The sequence below is a fragment of the Ranitomeya imitator genome, chromosome 1, assembly GCF_032444005.1.
Source record: "Ranitomeya imitator isolate aRanImi1 chromosome 1, aRanImi1.pri, whole genome shotgun sequence".
Lineage (NCBI taxonomy): Eukaryota > Metazoa > Chordata > Amphibia > Anura > Dendrobatidae > Ranitomeya > Ranitomeya imitator.
In genome coordinates this window covers 36484278-36502590 of record NC_091282.1, presented here as the reverse complement: position 1 = coordinate 36502590, position 18313 = coordinate 36484278, and the positions used below count along the sequence as shown (strand labels likewise).

Genomic DNA, 18313 nt, shown 5'->3' with positions numbered 1-18313 from the left:
AGCATGAGAACATTGATATCTCCACATCGAGGACTCAACTACAGGGACAACTACAGTGGAAGCTGTGTTGGTGGCCATATTGGTTGTCAAAGACTTTTCTGTGATAACTAAGAAATGATAAACTTGTAAAAAACCATGACTTTTCAGATCTTGATATAATATCAATTAAGGTTCTTCTTACCAGTCCATTGCAAGCGCTAAAAGTTGCGTATCCGATCCCGACCTCAGGATGTAGCACCGTGCCGGTGAGATGACAGGTAAGTCCCGATCGAGGGGTAATCCTTACTCCACTTTGGTTCCCAGTTCGTCGTTCAAGAATATAGTCATCAGACAGAAATCCTTCATTTATGGTCATGTTAAAATATAAGTCCATAGTTCCCTGCTGGACCCTGTAGTGCACCTTCTCAGGACGGGAGTGCCGCTTTCTTCGCCTGAGATTTTCATGATGGGTTAGGGTATAGGATAAGAAATGTCCATACTCATCTACCTTGATGGGATCAACCAGTTCATACGCTGGAGGAACGTTCCAAGTGAGATGTTCTGAAAGAACCGAGAGATGGAGAAACTTAGCATCTTACGTCCGTACAACAATAACAATAAAGGTCTCTCTCCATTATATAAAATATAACGACACCAACCAGACTCAGCCCAGCTTTCATTTTACCAAAACTATCTAGAGGTCCAAAGCTACATTGTCCGTCAAGCCTTTGTCTGGGCATAAAAGATGGTACATGACACATATTTGCCTCTTTTTGGGAAGTCGCATTGGGGCAATTCCAAAATTAGATGAACAGAGTTGACTCTCAAAGCGTACTCCAAGCGAGCAGAGGATATGATCTCCTTGAAATAAATACAGATTGGGACCTTGCGGCTTATATAAGTTTTGTCCATGATTACATGGACAAAACTAATATTAGCCGCAAGGTCTCATTTAATAACCATTTTCAGCCTCATTCCCTGAAGAAGCCATCAATGGCGAAACATGTCGGTGAGGCAGCTGATTCACATTTTATAGGAGTAGTCTATATTGGCAGCATATGCTAATTAGTGGTCCACGGCCACTCTAACTGAGAGAGGCAGCATTGAATAATACTTATCTCCACGGAATACCAACTAAACAGTGAAATCTTTCACCAACATTCTATTGAGAGGGGAAGCATTGAATAATACTTACCCCCTTAAAAGCTAACAGGCAGCAGAACTGTTCATAGTAAGCCCACTGTGAGGGGAGAAATTATACTCCCAGTGGTCAACAAATGGTCAGGACATTAATCAACCATTATAGATGCTGTGAGTCTAAAATAAGCACAATTAATATTATAATTTATTCTCATTAATGAAAGTTATATTTTAGTCTAAGAATCTATAGTTAGGGTCTGGCAATCTGGCAATTTGTGAATTGTAAACAAATACAGACCCTGGAAAATAATCACCAAAAGAGAAATAGAAAAATCACAGAACGATCCATAGAACGGTGACGAAAAAAAGGGTGTGACGCACACGGGGCTAGAGGCAGTACGCTCCCTCATGATGGATGCGCTGCTACCAGGCACAACTCCGGAAAGTGGAAAATCAGTTGTAGCTCTTTCCAACTAACCGGTAAGATGTGGGAGGTTGTCGATGAATCCAACAATGATTAAAAATACAAAGGAGCTGGAGTAACCTGGGAAGAATCTCAGTTGTCCTTTCTAAGCATTTATTCATACATTCATATAAAACCGTTGCTGCACGTTTTGGCAGTGAACCGGTGCCCATAATGCAGAAAGAAACATCAGAGATGTATAAACATGATAAATCAAGAAAAGTAAATGACGTCTTATATCTGGTTCACAACAGTGGAGAAGATGGGAAAAAATAGGCATCACTGGTAAAGCCCCCGGTGTTGGGTTTGAGCCCAGAGTTCCGGTAGTTGGCATGTACCAGTGTTGACGGTTCTGCCACAGAATTAGGACTCAAGGTCAACAGATATTTGTAACAATACACAAATACTACTGTGGAAAAGGAAAGGCAAAAAAAGAGAAAGAAGAAGTGTCCGGCCTGCACAGGAACATATGACAATGCTCCAAAGGCTTTTTGGCACATGGGAGCCGATTCATCAAGACGGGCATAGCACATGCTCGCGCAACACCAGTCTTACTGGATTACAATGTGCCGGCGCTTCACCTTGAACTGCGCCACCAATAATACTCCATTTCTGTCTAAATAATATGCAGACTACACATAACTCTGACTACAGGAGGTCACAAAACACTGGCCTGTATGTCTCACATGAAAAATTATGATGGGACACTGTCGATAGAAGATTGACAACTCAAGTTAAGGCTTCAACAGACAGAATTTGAACAAGTCACCCCAACTAGAAGGTTCCAGGTGAACCTTGGGAATTCATCCTATAACCCCTCTGCAGGGATCTGGATTTATGCAGGGCACCTTGGGTTGTGTCAGTGGAGTGGCTGCTGGTCTGGGGAGCAAGCTGGCAGAGAAAAGTCAAAGAATGTTTCTGAAGGTCATGGTCAGGATTAAAATCAAGAAATGTTGCTGGTTTTCAAGACTTTCACACCACTTTTGTGGTATAAATGCTCTGACGAGTCTGCCCCATGGTGTTTCAGGACACTTTGACATTGATGGTGTAACATATTATTTGCTTTTGTCATTAATTTTATGTTATACCTCTCCATACATCTCAGTAGCTCAGAAGATTAAATTGTTTGTTTTCACCTTGTTTGTATCTGTGTAACCCTTCCCGTCGTGCTGTTGAGTGTCGTCCAGCCACATTATGTTTCTTGCCCTTTTTATTCCTTGCTAGTATTTATTATGGATTGTGACAAACATCTTGTGACCTGGAGTCCTGGTTCAGTGGCCGAGCGGCCGACATTGGTGCAGTCTAAATTCTGGAGTTCTGGGCTCCAACTCAGTCATTTAGAAATTCTATTTTTCATCTTCTTTGGTGCTTTGACCATTAACCTGTATGTAAGATGTCATTTTGTTTTCCTGTTTACTCTTGTATATGAATATCTGATGTTTGTTACATCATGTGCGTTCATAGCTGATGATGATTTTTTGCTTCACATATCATTGTTGGAGCACTGCTATGTGTAGTACAAGCGATCAGAAGATCACAGCTTCAAGTTTAATGAAGCAAGTGAAAAAAATGTTTTTTTAAAGAAATTTGAAAAAATTTAAAAATTTAAAAAGTTCAAATCATCCCCCTTTTGCCCCATTCAAAATAAAACAATAAAAAAAACAAAAAATGCACAATATTTGGTATCACTGCATTCAAAAACGCCCGATCTATCAAAATATAAAATGAATTAATCCAATCGGTAAACGGCGTAAAAAAAATCAAAGCGCCAGAATAACTTTTTTGTTTGTTTGCCACAACATTGCAATAAAATGTAATAACAGACGATCAAAACATCGTATCTACTCCAGAATGGAAGCATTAAAAACGGCAGTTCAGTACGCAAAAAATAAGCTGTCACCTGGCCCCAGATCCCGAAAAATGAAGACGCTACGGGTATTGGAAACTTTTTTTTCACCACTTAAATAAAAAAGAACCTAGACATGTTTGGTATCTGCGAACTCGTAATGACCAGTTTTAGCATTTACTGACCATACCGTAGTTAAAAAAAAAACCTTCAAAAAACATTTGTGGATTTGCACTTTTTTCTTTTTTCATTTTCACCACACTAGGAATTTTTTTCCCATTTTGCAGAACACTAGATGATAAAAACAATGTCTTTCAAAAGTACAACTCATCCCGCCAAAAAAAGCCCTAGCATGGCCATATTGACGGAAAAAAATAAAAAAGTTATGGCTTTGGGAAGAAGGGGAGCGAAAAACTAAAACACAAAAATGGAAAATCACAAGGTCGTGAAGGGGTACTTAGGATACTAAAATTTTGCAAAAATGATGGACGTTTAATATTTGATCAAAGAATCATCTCACCAAGTTTCTACAGCCACACAATGAATGCTGCTAGAAAAAAAAAGATTGTGTTTCTTTCCCACCATTTCATCTCAATTACAATGTTTTTCCTTTTTTGCAGTCATTATATGGTAAAGTGAATGGTGACATTAAAAAACTACAACTCGACACGCAAAAAACAAGCCCTCATATGGCCATGTCGAGGGACAATGAAAAAAGTTCTGGCTCTTAGAAGAAGAGGAAGAAGAAAAATTAAAAGGTAAAAATGAAAATTTGCTTTGCCCTTAAGTGGTTGAAGAGGATGAGGAAGGTTGTTTAATGAATGTGCGAAAAAGTGTTGGAAGGACGCTGGATTTTCCTTCTCAGCTTTATTCTCATTTGCACATGGAAACACGAGAAGCAATGGGATGAAACTTATGGGCATGTGGAGGTACAGATTTTTAATCCTCACAGAAAAAGGTATATATATATTTCTTTATATAGCACTAACATATTCCGCAGAGCTTTAGAGACATTATCATCGCTGTCCCCGATGGGGCTCACAATCTAAATTCCCAATCAGTATGTCTTTGGAATGTGGGAAGAAACCGAAGAACCTGGAGGAAACCCACACAAACACGGGGAGAACATACAAACTCCTTGCACATGTTATCCTTAGTAGGACTTGAACCCAGGACTCCAGCGCTGCAAGGCTGCAGTGCTAACCACTGAGCCTCCGTGCTGCCCACAATATTCCTACAAGAATATGAGTATAGAGATAGAATGACCAGAAAATCCCTGATGCCCAATGAGGGTGAGTCTAATAAATCAAAAATTTACAGAAAGTGCAGGTATGCAGGAACACAGATCCAACAAACAATGTAAAGTGGACACTGATCACAGTGCTTATTTGCAAGCTAAATCAGGTTACGCTATATACCTATTATCTGTGTCAGTGCTGTTTAGCATATGGTTGCCGAGTAACATGCTGTCTCTCCCGACCCCGACGCGCGTTTTGCTCCTGCTTCTTCCTGGGGGCCTGAACTCCCCAGACATACCCTGTGAACAAATGCAACCCCCCAGACCTCACCCCATGAACAAACGAAAACCCCAGACCAGACTCGTGAACAAACGCAACCCCCAGACCAAACCCTGTGAATAAACGCAACCTCCCAGACCAAACCCTATGAACAAACGCATGACCCCAGACCACACCCCGTGAACAAACGCAAAACCCCAGACCACAACCTGTGAACAAATGTAAACTCTAGACTACGCCCCATGAACAAACATAAACCCCCAAACCACACGCCGTGAACAAATGCAAGCCTCATATCAGACCCCATGAAGAAACAGAAACACAAAGACCAGACCACCTAAACAAATACAAACCCCATGAACAAACACAAGACCACAACCCTTAAATAAGCGCAAATCCCAAACCAGACCCTGTCAACAAACCCAAACCCCCAGATCAGAGGCCCTAAACAAATACAAACCCTGCAAACCATGGTCTGTAGTCCATTCTTTAAGAACTTGAAACCCATAGTGAAGGTGTCATTGAGTGTTCTTTCCTCCCCCCCCCTTTTTGTAGAATGCATTCTTAACCCCTCATCATGATTCCTTTTTTCACGAGAACGTAAAAACAAGTCTATGTTGTACAGGAAGGAAGTTTCCTATTCCGCACATGTGCCATGTAGATGAATGTAGATACAAAAATGGTGGTGACCCAAATAGGTAGAGTAGATCCTGAATTAACGTGTCCTGAAGAAGGCACTAATCCTTCATACACCTCCAGGAGCTGGAGTATGACACCCATAGACATCTACGGGGCTGTATCGACCTCCGTCTGGCAAATTATGGCTACCGGTGAATTTTCCACGAGGTCATTGACTTCGTCGCTTTGTATTTCTCCAGATATATGGTTGTACTTTACGGACTTTGGTCATTTTACATGTAAACTACAGTGTGTGAATTCAGGGGAGGAATCTAATATACAGTAACATTGCGCGTCTAATGCTCCTCCTTATGTATTTGGACATTTTCACGATGAAATAAACATCTGCACTTCTTTATTTCCACGTCCAGTTTGATATTAACCTTAAAACAAGGATTCAGCAATATTTCCCTTGAAAAGCAAACAGACTCAGAACGGAGATAATGTTATCTGACTCTTCCCATCCCAGTTCTTCTTGCAGCTGTGGACGGAAAAAGGTGAATTATTTACACCGCGACCTTCCGGTCTTCCTGCGAATCTCACCGAATTGGAGACTCAATCTGCTTCTTATAAAATTTTCAAAAACTTTTTAATTACCGGTACTTTTTAATTCAATTAAATATTTATTTTCTAATCCTGTAGAAAATAAAACCAAGCGTGTGTATCCATCACGGAGTGGGTTGGGATCTGTGCAGCGGGCTCAGTAGCTGTTCCCGCTTTCCAAAGGGCAGGTGCCGGCTGTGTTATACAGCCAGCATCTGCCTCTAGTATGAGAGATAAGAGCAAACTCCTATCACTGCTGTATAGCTACTTAAATAACATTTGCAATCACTAAAATAAAGTCTAATGTAAAAAGATAGCCAAAAAAATCTAAAAAAACAATAAAAAATATATTAAAAAAGTGTAAAAAGAAAAGTTTTCCGTAGTAAAAAAATAAAATAACAAACATTCAGTATCTCAAAAAGAATTAATCTGCAGAGAAAAAGCCACACAAAAAATAAAACAGGAGGGTCCATATTGTCGTTTTTAGGTCACGGTACCTCCCCTCCCCCAAAAGTATAATACCGAGCGATGAAGATACAGTCATGGCTGAAAGTGTTGGCAGCTATGAAATTATTCCAGAAAATGAAGTATTTATCCCTGAAAATTATTGCAATTCCACATGTTTTGTTATACATAGGTTTATTTATTTTGTGTGTATTGGACGAACATAAAAAAGATTACAAAAAAGGCAAAATGGACAAAATTTCACACAAAAAAACCCCAAAATGGGTTGAAAAAAAATTGTTGGCACCCACAACTTAATATTTTATTGCACACCCTTTGGAATCAATAACTGCAATCAATCACTTCCTATAGATTAAATCACAAGGTCATCACAAGGTCACCAATGAGATTTCTGTGGGTAATATCTGGTGATATTGTCCTATGTGATAGTTACGCCACATACACAAGCACTGAAAGTTCCAACTAGCGGCTTTCGCCTTTCTGTACTTGAAATGTCGTAAGCAATTTTGCCAGACTCTTTGGTCAAGTGGATTATCAGTGAAAGAAGAATCAATAGGTCGAAGGAATGAGACTCTCGTATGATTTTCTCTATTTTTCTACATCGGTGCTTGACACGGGGGTGGCAGGAAAAAGAAAAACTGTATATTAAAGCAAACATACTACAACAGAAGACGCACGTTCACACTGGGGTCATTTCACAAAGAAAACCTAAAAAAACAAAAAGGCCAAAACAAAATAAGCACATAAATAGTAATAGTACATGTAAATAGCATGGGGTTCTAAGTTAATGCTATTTTGATCATCCTACCGCGACAAGGTGACCCATCAGGACGGTCCTAACCTCTCTCTAATTTTAAAAGCTTACTGTGTGACGTCAATGTGAATAAGAGCAGAAAAGAACAGGGGAAAACTGAGACACCCGTCCTGAAAGGTACAGGTTGTCCTCGTGGGATGGCTTTTATGCCTTTTTTGTAATAGTGTTAACTAAGTACCCTACGTTCTGTCTGGTAAATAGTAGAAAAGCAATAATATAGCCTGAAGATATCAGCGGCGACCGGTGGGTCTGACCACCAGGCAATTAGATTTTTATTTGCATAGATAAGTGTAAGCAGGGGCCTAATAGGAAGTGCTCAGGGGTGCGGTGTAGTCATTGCTCTACCTTCCTGATAGATGGTTCCCATTCCCTGTTGTGCTAAATACCGGTTTATCAACCTCAATATTCAGTTGTAACCTTTTATTTCCTCATGTACAGAACCAGTCTGGGCATCGTGTATGTTACTACGACTCCATGGCTTACAATATACCTCCCCGAGTCACTATTTCTCTTTCTTTAGTGTGTGCACTGCTATATATATATTGCTTAATGACAGTGCTGAGGCTGCTGTGATTAAAGGACTTTATTAGCAATCAAGTTTCCTCATCAGACACAGACGATGCAGACAAGATCCATCTATTATCTCTCTATCATCTATCATCTATTATCTATCTATCATCTATTATCTATCTATCATCTATTATCTATTATCTATCTATCATCTATTATCTATCTATCTATCTATCAATCAATCATCTATTATCTATCTATTATCTATCTATTATCTATCTATTATCTATATATCTATCAATCAATCATCTATTATATATCTATTATCTATCTATCTATCTATCTATAATCTTTTATCTATCTATTATCTATCTATTATCTATCTATCTATCTATATATCTATTATCTATCTATCTATTATCTATCTATCGATCTATCTATCTATCATCTATCTATCTATTATCTATCTATCTATTATCTATCTATCATCTATCTATCTATCTATCTATTATCTATCTATTATCTATCTAGCTATCATCTATTATCTATCATCTAATATCTATCTATCTATTATCTATCTATCTATCTATCATCTATCTATAATCTATTATCTATCTATTATCTATCTATCTATCTATCTATTATCTATCTATCTATCTATCTATCTATTATCTATCTATCTATCTATCACTATCTATCTATTGTCTATCGATCTATATATCTATCATCTAATATCTATCTATCTATAATCTATTATCTATCTATCTATTATCTATCTATCTATCTATTATCTATCTATCGATCTATCTATCTATCATCTATCTATCTATCTATTATCTATCTATCTATTATCTATCTATCTATCATCTACCTATCTATAATCTATTATCTATCATCTATCTATCTATTATCTATCTATCTATCATCTATCTATCTATCTATCTATCTATTATCTATCTATCTATCTATCTATTATCTATCTATCTATTATCTATCTATCTATTATCTATCTATCATCTATTATCTATCATCTATCTATCTATTATCAATCTATCTATCTATCATCTATCTAGTATCTATCTATCTATTATCTATCTATTATCTATCTATCGATCTATCTATCTATCATCTATCTATCTATTATCTATCTATCTATCATCTATCTATCTATCTATCTATTATCTATCTATTATCTATCTATCTATCATCTATTATCTATCATCTAATATCTATCTATCTATTATCTATCTATCTATCATCTATCTATAATCTATTATCTATCTATTATCTATCTATCTATCTATCTATCTATCACTATCTATCTATTGTCTATCGATCTATATATCTATCATCTAATATCTATCTATCTATAATCTATTATCTATCTATCTATTATCTATCTATCTATCTATCTATCTATTATCTATCTATCGATCTATCTATCTATCATCTATCTATCTATTATCTATCTATCTATTATCTATCTATCTATCTATCTATCTATCTATCATCTACCTATCTATAATCTATTATCTATCATCTATCTATCTATTATCTATCTATCATCTATCTATCTATCTATCTATCTATCTATCTATCTATCTATTGTCTATCTATCGATCTATATATCTATCATCTAATATCTATCTATCTATAATCTATTATCTATCTATCTATCTATCTATCTATCTATCTATTATCTATCTATCTATTATCTATCTATCTATTATCTATCTATCATCTATCTATCTATCTATCTATCTATCTATCTATCTATCTATCTATCTATTATCTATCTATCTATTATCTATCTATCTATCATCTATTATCTATCATCTAATATCTATCTATCTATTATCTATCTATCTATCTATCATCTATCTATAATCTATTATCTATCTATTATCTATCTATCTATCTATCTATCTATCTATCTATCTATTATCTATCTATCTATCACTATCTATCTATTGTCTATCTATCGATCTATATATCTATCATCTAATATCTATCTATCTATAATCTATTATCTATCTATCTATTATCTATCTATCTATCTATCTATCTATTATCTATCTATCCATCTATCTATCTATCATCTATCTATTATCTATCTATCTATCTATCTATCTATTATCTATCTATCTATCATCTATCTATCTATAATCTATTATCTATCATCTATCTATTATCTATCTATCTATCTATCATCTATCTATCTATTATCTATCTATCTATTATCTATCTATCTATCTATCATCTATTATCTATCATCTATCTATCTATTATCAATCTATCTATCTATAATCTATCTATTATCTATCTATTATCTATCTATCTATCTATTATCTATCTATTATCTATCTATCATTATCCATCTATCTATCTATTATCTATCTAACATCTATTATCTATCTATCTATTATCTATCTATCTATTATCTATCTATTATCTAACTATCTATTATCTATTATCTATCTATCTATCATCTATCTATAATCTATTATCTATCTATTATCTATCTATCTATTATCTATTATCTATCTATCTATCTATCTATCTATTGTCTATCTATCGATCTATATATCTATCATCTAATATCTATCTATCTATAATCTATTATCTATCTATCTATCTATCTATCTATCTATCTATTATCTATCTATCTATTATCTATCTATCTATTATCTATCTATCATCTATCTATCTATCTATCTATCTATCTATTATCTATCTATCTATTATCTATCTATCTATCATCTATTATCTATCATCTAATATCTATCTATCTATTATCTATCTATCTATCTATCATCTATCTATAATCTATTATCTATCTATTATCTATCTATCTATCTATCTATCTATCTATCTATCTATCTATCTATCTATTATCTATCTATCTATCACTATCTATCTATTGTCTATCTATCGATCTATATATCTATCATCTAATATCTATCTATCTATAATCTATTATCTATCTATCTATTATCTATCTATCTATCTATCTATCTATTATCTATCTATCCATCTATCTATCTATCATCTATCTATTATCTATCTATCTATCTATCTATTATCTATCTATCTATCATCTATCTATCTATAATCTATTATCTATCATCTATCTATTATCTATCTATCTATCTATCATCTATCTATCTATTATCTATCTATCTATTATCTATCTATCTATCTATCATCTATTATCTATCATCTATCTATCTATTATCAATCTATCTATCTATAATCTATCTATTATCTATCTATTATCTATCTATCTATCTATTATCTATCTATTATCTATCTATCATTATCCATCTATCTATCTATTATCTATCTAACATCTATTATCTATCTATCTATTATCTATCTATCTATTATCTATCTATTATCTAACTATCTATTATCTATTATCTATCTATCTATCATCTATCTATCTATTATCTATCTCTATCTATCTATCTATTATCTATCTATCATCTGTTATCTATCTATCATCTAATATCTATCTATCTATTAACTATCTATCATCTATTATCTATCTATCTATCTATCTATCTATCTATCATCTATCTATCTATTATCTATCTATATATTATCTATCTATCTATCATCTAATATCTATCTATCTATTATCTATCTATTATCTATCTATCTATCTATCTATTATCTATCTATCTATCTATCTACCTATCTATTAACTATCTATCATCTATTATCTATCATCTAATATCTATCTATCTATCTATCTATCTATCTATCTATTATCTATCTATCATCTATCTATCTATCATCTATCTATAATCTATTATCTATCTATCTATCTATCACTATCTATCTATCTATCTATTGTCTATCTATCGATCTATATATCTATCATCTAATATCTATCTATCTATAATCTATTATCTATCTATCTATCTATATATCTATTATCTATCTATCTATTATCTATCTATCGATCTATCTATCTATCTATCTATCTATCATCTATCTATCTATCTATTATCTATCTATCTATTATCTATCTATCATCTATCTATCTATCTATCTATCTATTATCTATCTATCTATTATCTATCTATCTATCATCTATTATCTATCATCTAATATCTATCTATCTATTATCTATCTATCTATCTATCTATCTATCTATCATCTATCTATAATCTATTATCTATCTATTATCTATCTATCTATTATCTATCTATCTATCTATCTATCTATCTATCACTATCTATCTATTGTCTATCTATCGATCTATATATCTATCATCTAATATCTATCTATCTATAATCTATTATCTATCTATCTATCTATTATCTATCTATCTATCTATCTATCTATTATCTATCTATCGATCTATCTATCATCTATCTATCTATTATCTATCTATCTATTATCTATCTATCTATCATCTATCTATCTATAATCTATTATCTATCATCTATCTATATATTATCTATCTATCATCTATCTATCTATCTATCTATCTATTATCTATCTATCTATTATCTATCATCTATCTATCTATTATCTATCTATCTATCTATCTATTATCTATCTATCTATCATCTATTATCTATCATCTATCTATCTATTATCAATCTATCTATCTATCATCTATCTATTATCTATCTATCTATTATCTATCATCTATCTATCTATTATCTATCTATCTATCTATCTATTATCTATCTATCTATCATCTATTATCTATCATCTATCTATCTATTATCAATCTATCTATCTATCATCTATCTATTATCTATCTATCATTATCCATCTATCTATCTATTATCTATCTATCTATTTATCTATCTATTATTTATCTATCTATCTATCTATCTATTATCTATCTATCTATCTATTATCTATCTATCTATTATCTATCTATTATTATCCATCTATCTATCTATTATCTATCTATCTATTTATCTATCTATTATTTATCTATCTATCTATCATCTATCTATCTATCTATCTATCATTATCCATCTATCTATTATCTATCTATCTATTATCTATCTATCTATTATCTATCTATCATTATCTAGCATCTATCTATCTATCTACCTATCTATTATTTATCTATCTATCTATCATCTATCTATCTATCTATCTATCTATCTATCTATCTATCTATCTATCTATCTATCTATCTATCATTATCCATCTATCTATTATCTATCTATCTATTATCTATCTATCTATTATCTATCTATTAACTATCTATCATTATCTATCATCTATCTATCTATCTATCTATCTATCTATCTATCTATCTATCATATCTATTATTTATCTATCTGTTTCTGCAACTGACATGAGCTGGGAGGAAGGAAACTGCTGCAATAATTCACGTCTTCTCCTTCTCTCATACTGAACCAATGAATGAATGGAGAGTGCATCCCAATGGAGCCAAATGAAGATAGGAACCGTCACAGAGAATTATTAATTTTGTTTTTAATTATAGATGCTTAAATGGAAAAATAATTCCAATGATGTCCCATAGAGACAGGATGCAAAGATTGCTATTCCTATCCTGTGTTGTAGGTGTTAACACTGTGGAAGAATAATGCTGCGCTCGCAGATAGAACGATGTTACAATGGGATTCTACAATTACAAATATATATATTTATTTATTTGAGCCAGTCACAATCATGGGATCTGTATGGTAAATGAAACCAGCGATAACACCTAAATGTCAAGGAGAAGGTCGGCAGTTTCATTCTTTTTAAAGGGTTTGTGCACATTAATATATTATAGGTTTGGAGCGCCCCCAGACACAGGGCCGCGGGGTACTCGGTCCGGGGTTGTCACGGTGGCTAGACCCGGTCCGTGATCCTGCTAAGGGGCGTCCAATGAAAGGTGATGGTGCATGGTGCAAGGTGCGAGGAATAACGAGGACACAGGGTTGCAGTCTCTTTACCTTTTTACTGAAGGCTTCGGGGTCCGCAGTCCAGAGCACTGCTAACAGGGCTGGTTGAGACCGGCCGATCCGATGGCACATCCAGAGTTCCCTTTGCAGGTGGGGATCAGTGTCTACCTTCTAGCGCCTGTGTATTGTAGTCCTTCCCTGCTGAGCACCACGGGATAGTCCTCACAACGGTCGTATCTGTTCTTCCTCTCTCCGTCCCCCAGATAATATGGCTAGGACGCACCCGTATGACAGGTAGGCCTGGAGTTATTCTGGGACCCTAGAGACGCCCCTCTCCCACGATTGCCTCCTATGTCCTTCTAGGTGATTTTAAGTCAGACAGCCAACCTGTAATCAACTGTCCTGCCGCTGTTTGAAGTAATGCGTGGAGTCTGTTACTTCCTCGGTGCTCCGGCCACCGGCTACGCGCCTCAGAAGGATGTTGCCACAGTCTTAGGGACACAACTCCTTCTGGTTCTATCTCCTTCGTACTATGATCCCGCTTCTCACTTCTCCACAATATACTTCGCTTCGTGTCCTTCCTTGAGATGCCGCCGCAACGTAGTGCAGGCGCGGCTCCGTAACAATCTGTCCTTTCTGCTAGGTACCTGCCAGGAACCCACCCCTAACAGGTCCTCTCCCGAGCTCTCCCGGGCTGCTTTCTCCCTAACTTCCTGTCCAACCCCCAGTTTTACCAGAGTGTGAGGAGTGGCCTAGTATATAGTGCCTTTTGCTCCCCCTGGTGGCCGGAGTGTGAAGTGTAGTGTGTGACTGTGATACCTGGTCAGGAGAACTCCTTTAGTACAATCAGACATAACATCGCTCCCCTTAGTGGCAGAGCGACATTACTGCAACGACCAGGACTCTGGGGCGCTGCAGGTCCATATAACCAAAGCATGGCTCCCATGACGTTTATGGGCTGATGGTGCAGGTCTTATTCTATACTGAGGCTGTAATACTGATTCCAACATAGATAATAATCCCGCCATGCCCATGGACGCAGTATTACGGCGTTATTCTTCTGCAGTAGACTAACCCCGTGACATAGTGTTCCTACACATACGTATGACTCCATAGTTTGGAGGCTCGTGGTTGTCCTGCGCCTCTGTACAGATCCACCGCCATTTAACACTTCACCTAATAAGTCCCAACAATCCACCAATATCAGGACAATCTACTAATGGATTTCCATGGCTCAGGGGGCTCCTAAATCACGATTGCAGGGTAAATGCGGGATATTGATTTCATGTTCTGCTAATGGAATGACCAATAAATCATTTTTATAGAAAAACACTGTAGATAGAGGACAAGAAAAGGGTCATCAGCAATGAAGGGCACAGAGCCTGTATGATGGTGGAGGCATGACCCCTTTCTATGGATCCATGTGCTGCCGTCTGGTGCGTCAGCGCCTCAGGGTCACAGGAGACATTTGTAATGTGGCATATGACGGAACGTTTTCTGAAAATCAGTAAAAAATCCATTTGTGTCCATCTGTCTGAAGCACAGTATGGACCCCCAGAGGCTGGAAAGTCTAATTTCTATCTAATTTAAAGGGGATGTCCAGTGAAGATATCTGGGGTATAAATTGGTGGAGAGGGGGACATCTTCTGGGACCAACGCACAGCCAATCCCTGCATGTGTTGTGGCTATCAGCCGTGAGATTTGCAGCCGCGGGGACAGGAACATACTTTTCGAGCCGCCAAATTCACTCGGTTAGCACCTGAGCATGTTCAGATGACACCTTATTCCAGAACGTTCTATCATCACTGTGAGGAAAATGTATGTCACGATAATTTAAAAACCATAGCTGAGGGATTGTTGCACTACTGACCTTGGTTCCAGAAGCATGGCAGCTGTAAAAACCCCGTCTCTTTCTTCCCCCCCTCTGAATACAACAAACCAGCCCTATGGCAGACACTGGGTAATTTGAAGCTAGTGTGTGAGCAGGGTGTGGCTTTAAACTGCAGGTGACCAATCCTGCAAAGCCACCTGTGGTCCCTCCCTTCTCAGTCAGGAATTTCTTTGTCTCCAGGGTCTGAAAATGTAAAGATCTCTGAGACATCAGTGAATATCATTAACCTGCCCTTTAGTGATGTCCCGAGGCTGGAGTATATAAGCCCCACACTTAACCCAGCCTGCAGTCTGAGTTTTTTTTGCCTGAGGACTGGAGCTATACTATGCATTGGGACATTTGGGGTCTGCCTGCAGCATGGTTTTGCCTGAAATGAACTGAGAACATGTGAGTTGTACCTTTTCTTATTTAATCCCTGTTTATTTTATAATTTACCTTGTACATATTTTCAATTGTCTCATATTGTAACATCTTTATATGACTTTTTATAAACACTGCCTTAAATCTTTTATGGAGTATAATATTTAAAATACTAGATTCGTTCTTCTGCTCTAAAACGTACCCTAAGTCTTCTGAAGGGAATTACGCTACTGTTTTGGGTTAGCTTCGGACCCGTTTAATCAGAGCTGGTGGCAGCATATCGTGTGCGGGGCCTTTGGGTGTCGTTGTAGTGACTGCGGCGTTGATAATTATTGTTCCTGCCTGAGTGGGAGTAGTTAAATCACCTCGCTGCAGCATGCCCAATAGCCAGTATATAGCAGGCAGCCTTTCTGGCGACTAATTACCCTAGGTGCAGTACCTAGTCTGACCTGAGGGTGAGGGGGGCACCAGAGAGCTGCAAGTTTCAAGTGGAACTGTAAAGCGGATATACATAATTTCCTGCAGTTCGTGGTATATTGAAGAGCAGTGGGATACCTAAAATAAGCCCCTGCTGTAAACTAAGAGGTCAATAGCCTTGTGTGTTTTTTTTTCATCACATTGTAGCAGTGGAGGGATAACTAAGGTAAGCCCCCTGCACATGTGATAGCCGTCTGTTGACCTAAAGTCACCCCGATCCATGACGTGGGGGTGACGGTCATGGTGTGAATCGTGACAATCACTCGTTATCAGCTATCCTATGGACAACCCCATTAAAGATAATTTCCGGTATATACAGATTGATGGGGGTCTGAACTTTAGGACCACCAATAATTCTTACAATGAAGGGGTCACAGTGCTAGTTAGGTTCCTTTCCAATGTTCACAGTTCATGTATGGCCCACAAAGTCCAAATCTTCCCTGGTTCTCCTGACTGAAACTAAGCCTCGTAGGAAATATATGAAGCTGTTGTGTGTCAGGAAAGTCAGGGATGGTCAAGTCATGGTGTGTAGAACCAGCCTTAGACTTTATGGTTCCTCCTGGCTTGTCTGAGAACGACCTCCTACCGTGGAGCTACAGATGGTCTACTCTTATTTTTCTTCAAGCCTCCAAATACAACACATCATAGCAACATGCTAGAAAAATAATCAACAGGCTGGAATAGACTCCACAACCACCGGACGGCCACAAATAAAGTAGTAGAAACTCGAGATGAGTGAATTTGATCTACTAGAAACATTTCCTGACAGAGCATCACCGAAACATGATTTACTTCCATGGAGGTCAATTTCACGAAAGCTGAGAGCAGAAGTAGAGACAGACACGTGAACATTGCAGTTCCCTGCTCAGGGGGCTGACAGGAGCACCACTGTCCAGGAAATCTCAAGATCATCTGCTGGTGACATATACATCCACTGCAGATGCAGATGGCAGGCTCAGGAGCTGAGCGCGCTCTGTACATTGCAGGTGCTGGCTGTGTTATACTGCCGACACCGGACGATAAGTGGTGAAACTGGAGCTAGCTTTGATTGCAGCAGTTTAACCCCTTAGAGACCACTGTGAGCTGCGTACAATATGCCACGTGCTGTAAGGCCAGTACTGAGCTTTGAGTATTTTACTACTTCCTTCCTTCATTGCAACTAATGATATTTAGATACTGGACGTAGGAAATCTGATGACATGTGTTTCTCGTCAGACATTTCCTGTGCACATGTTGTTACTGTCAGCGAGCTCCATAAGTGGAATGTGTCCGATCCTTGGCACATAATCGGCCATTTAATGCTTCGTAGGCCTCACAATTCAGGATGTTCTTATCAGTAAATGAAGCGGACGCCATGCGGCTCGGCAGCGCATTGTCTCCTTCGTGTCTCCTTGAACAGCGATGTCCCTTGATACATATTTTTCCATAATGTTATCACTAATCCTTCAGATAAAAAAAAATGAAACTCATTGAATTTACACATGAAAAGTGATATTAAAGCCTGCGGAAATGAAACAGACCGAGCGCCCTGCAGCCTGAGCATATCTGTCCGTTTGCGGACCTCCCATGTGGAGCCGCACATCGTCAGAGGGCTCAGATCTGACCATGAAGAAGAATGATGGACGTGAGAAAAAGCCGAAGAGACCACGTATATCTGCAGGGCTGGAGCCATTGTATATCATCTCTGATAACCACAGGGAACTACAAACACCAGCATGGGAACAAGGAAATAGGGAAAATAA

The 18313-nt window shown here is 36.8% G+C and overlaps 1 protein-coding gene across 1 annotated transcript in view; it reads right to left on the bottom strand.

Moving 5' to 3' along the window:
- The window catches only part of ADAMTS12 (ADAM metallopeptidase with thrombospondin type 1 motif 12), a 601127-nt gene that overhangs the window by 548915 nt on the left and 33899 nt on the right, over positions 1-18313 (bottom strand). Inside the window, exon 2 of the mRNA XM_069745983.1 lies at positions 182-540. Within this exon, the coding sequence (XP_069602084.1) occupies positions 182-540 (359 nt within the window). The remainder of the gene's footprint in view (positions 1-181; positions 541-18313) is intronic.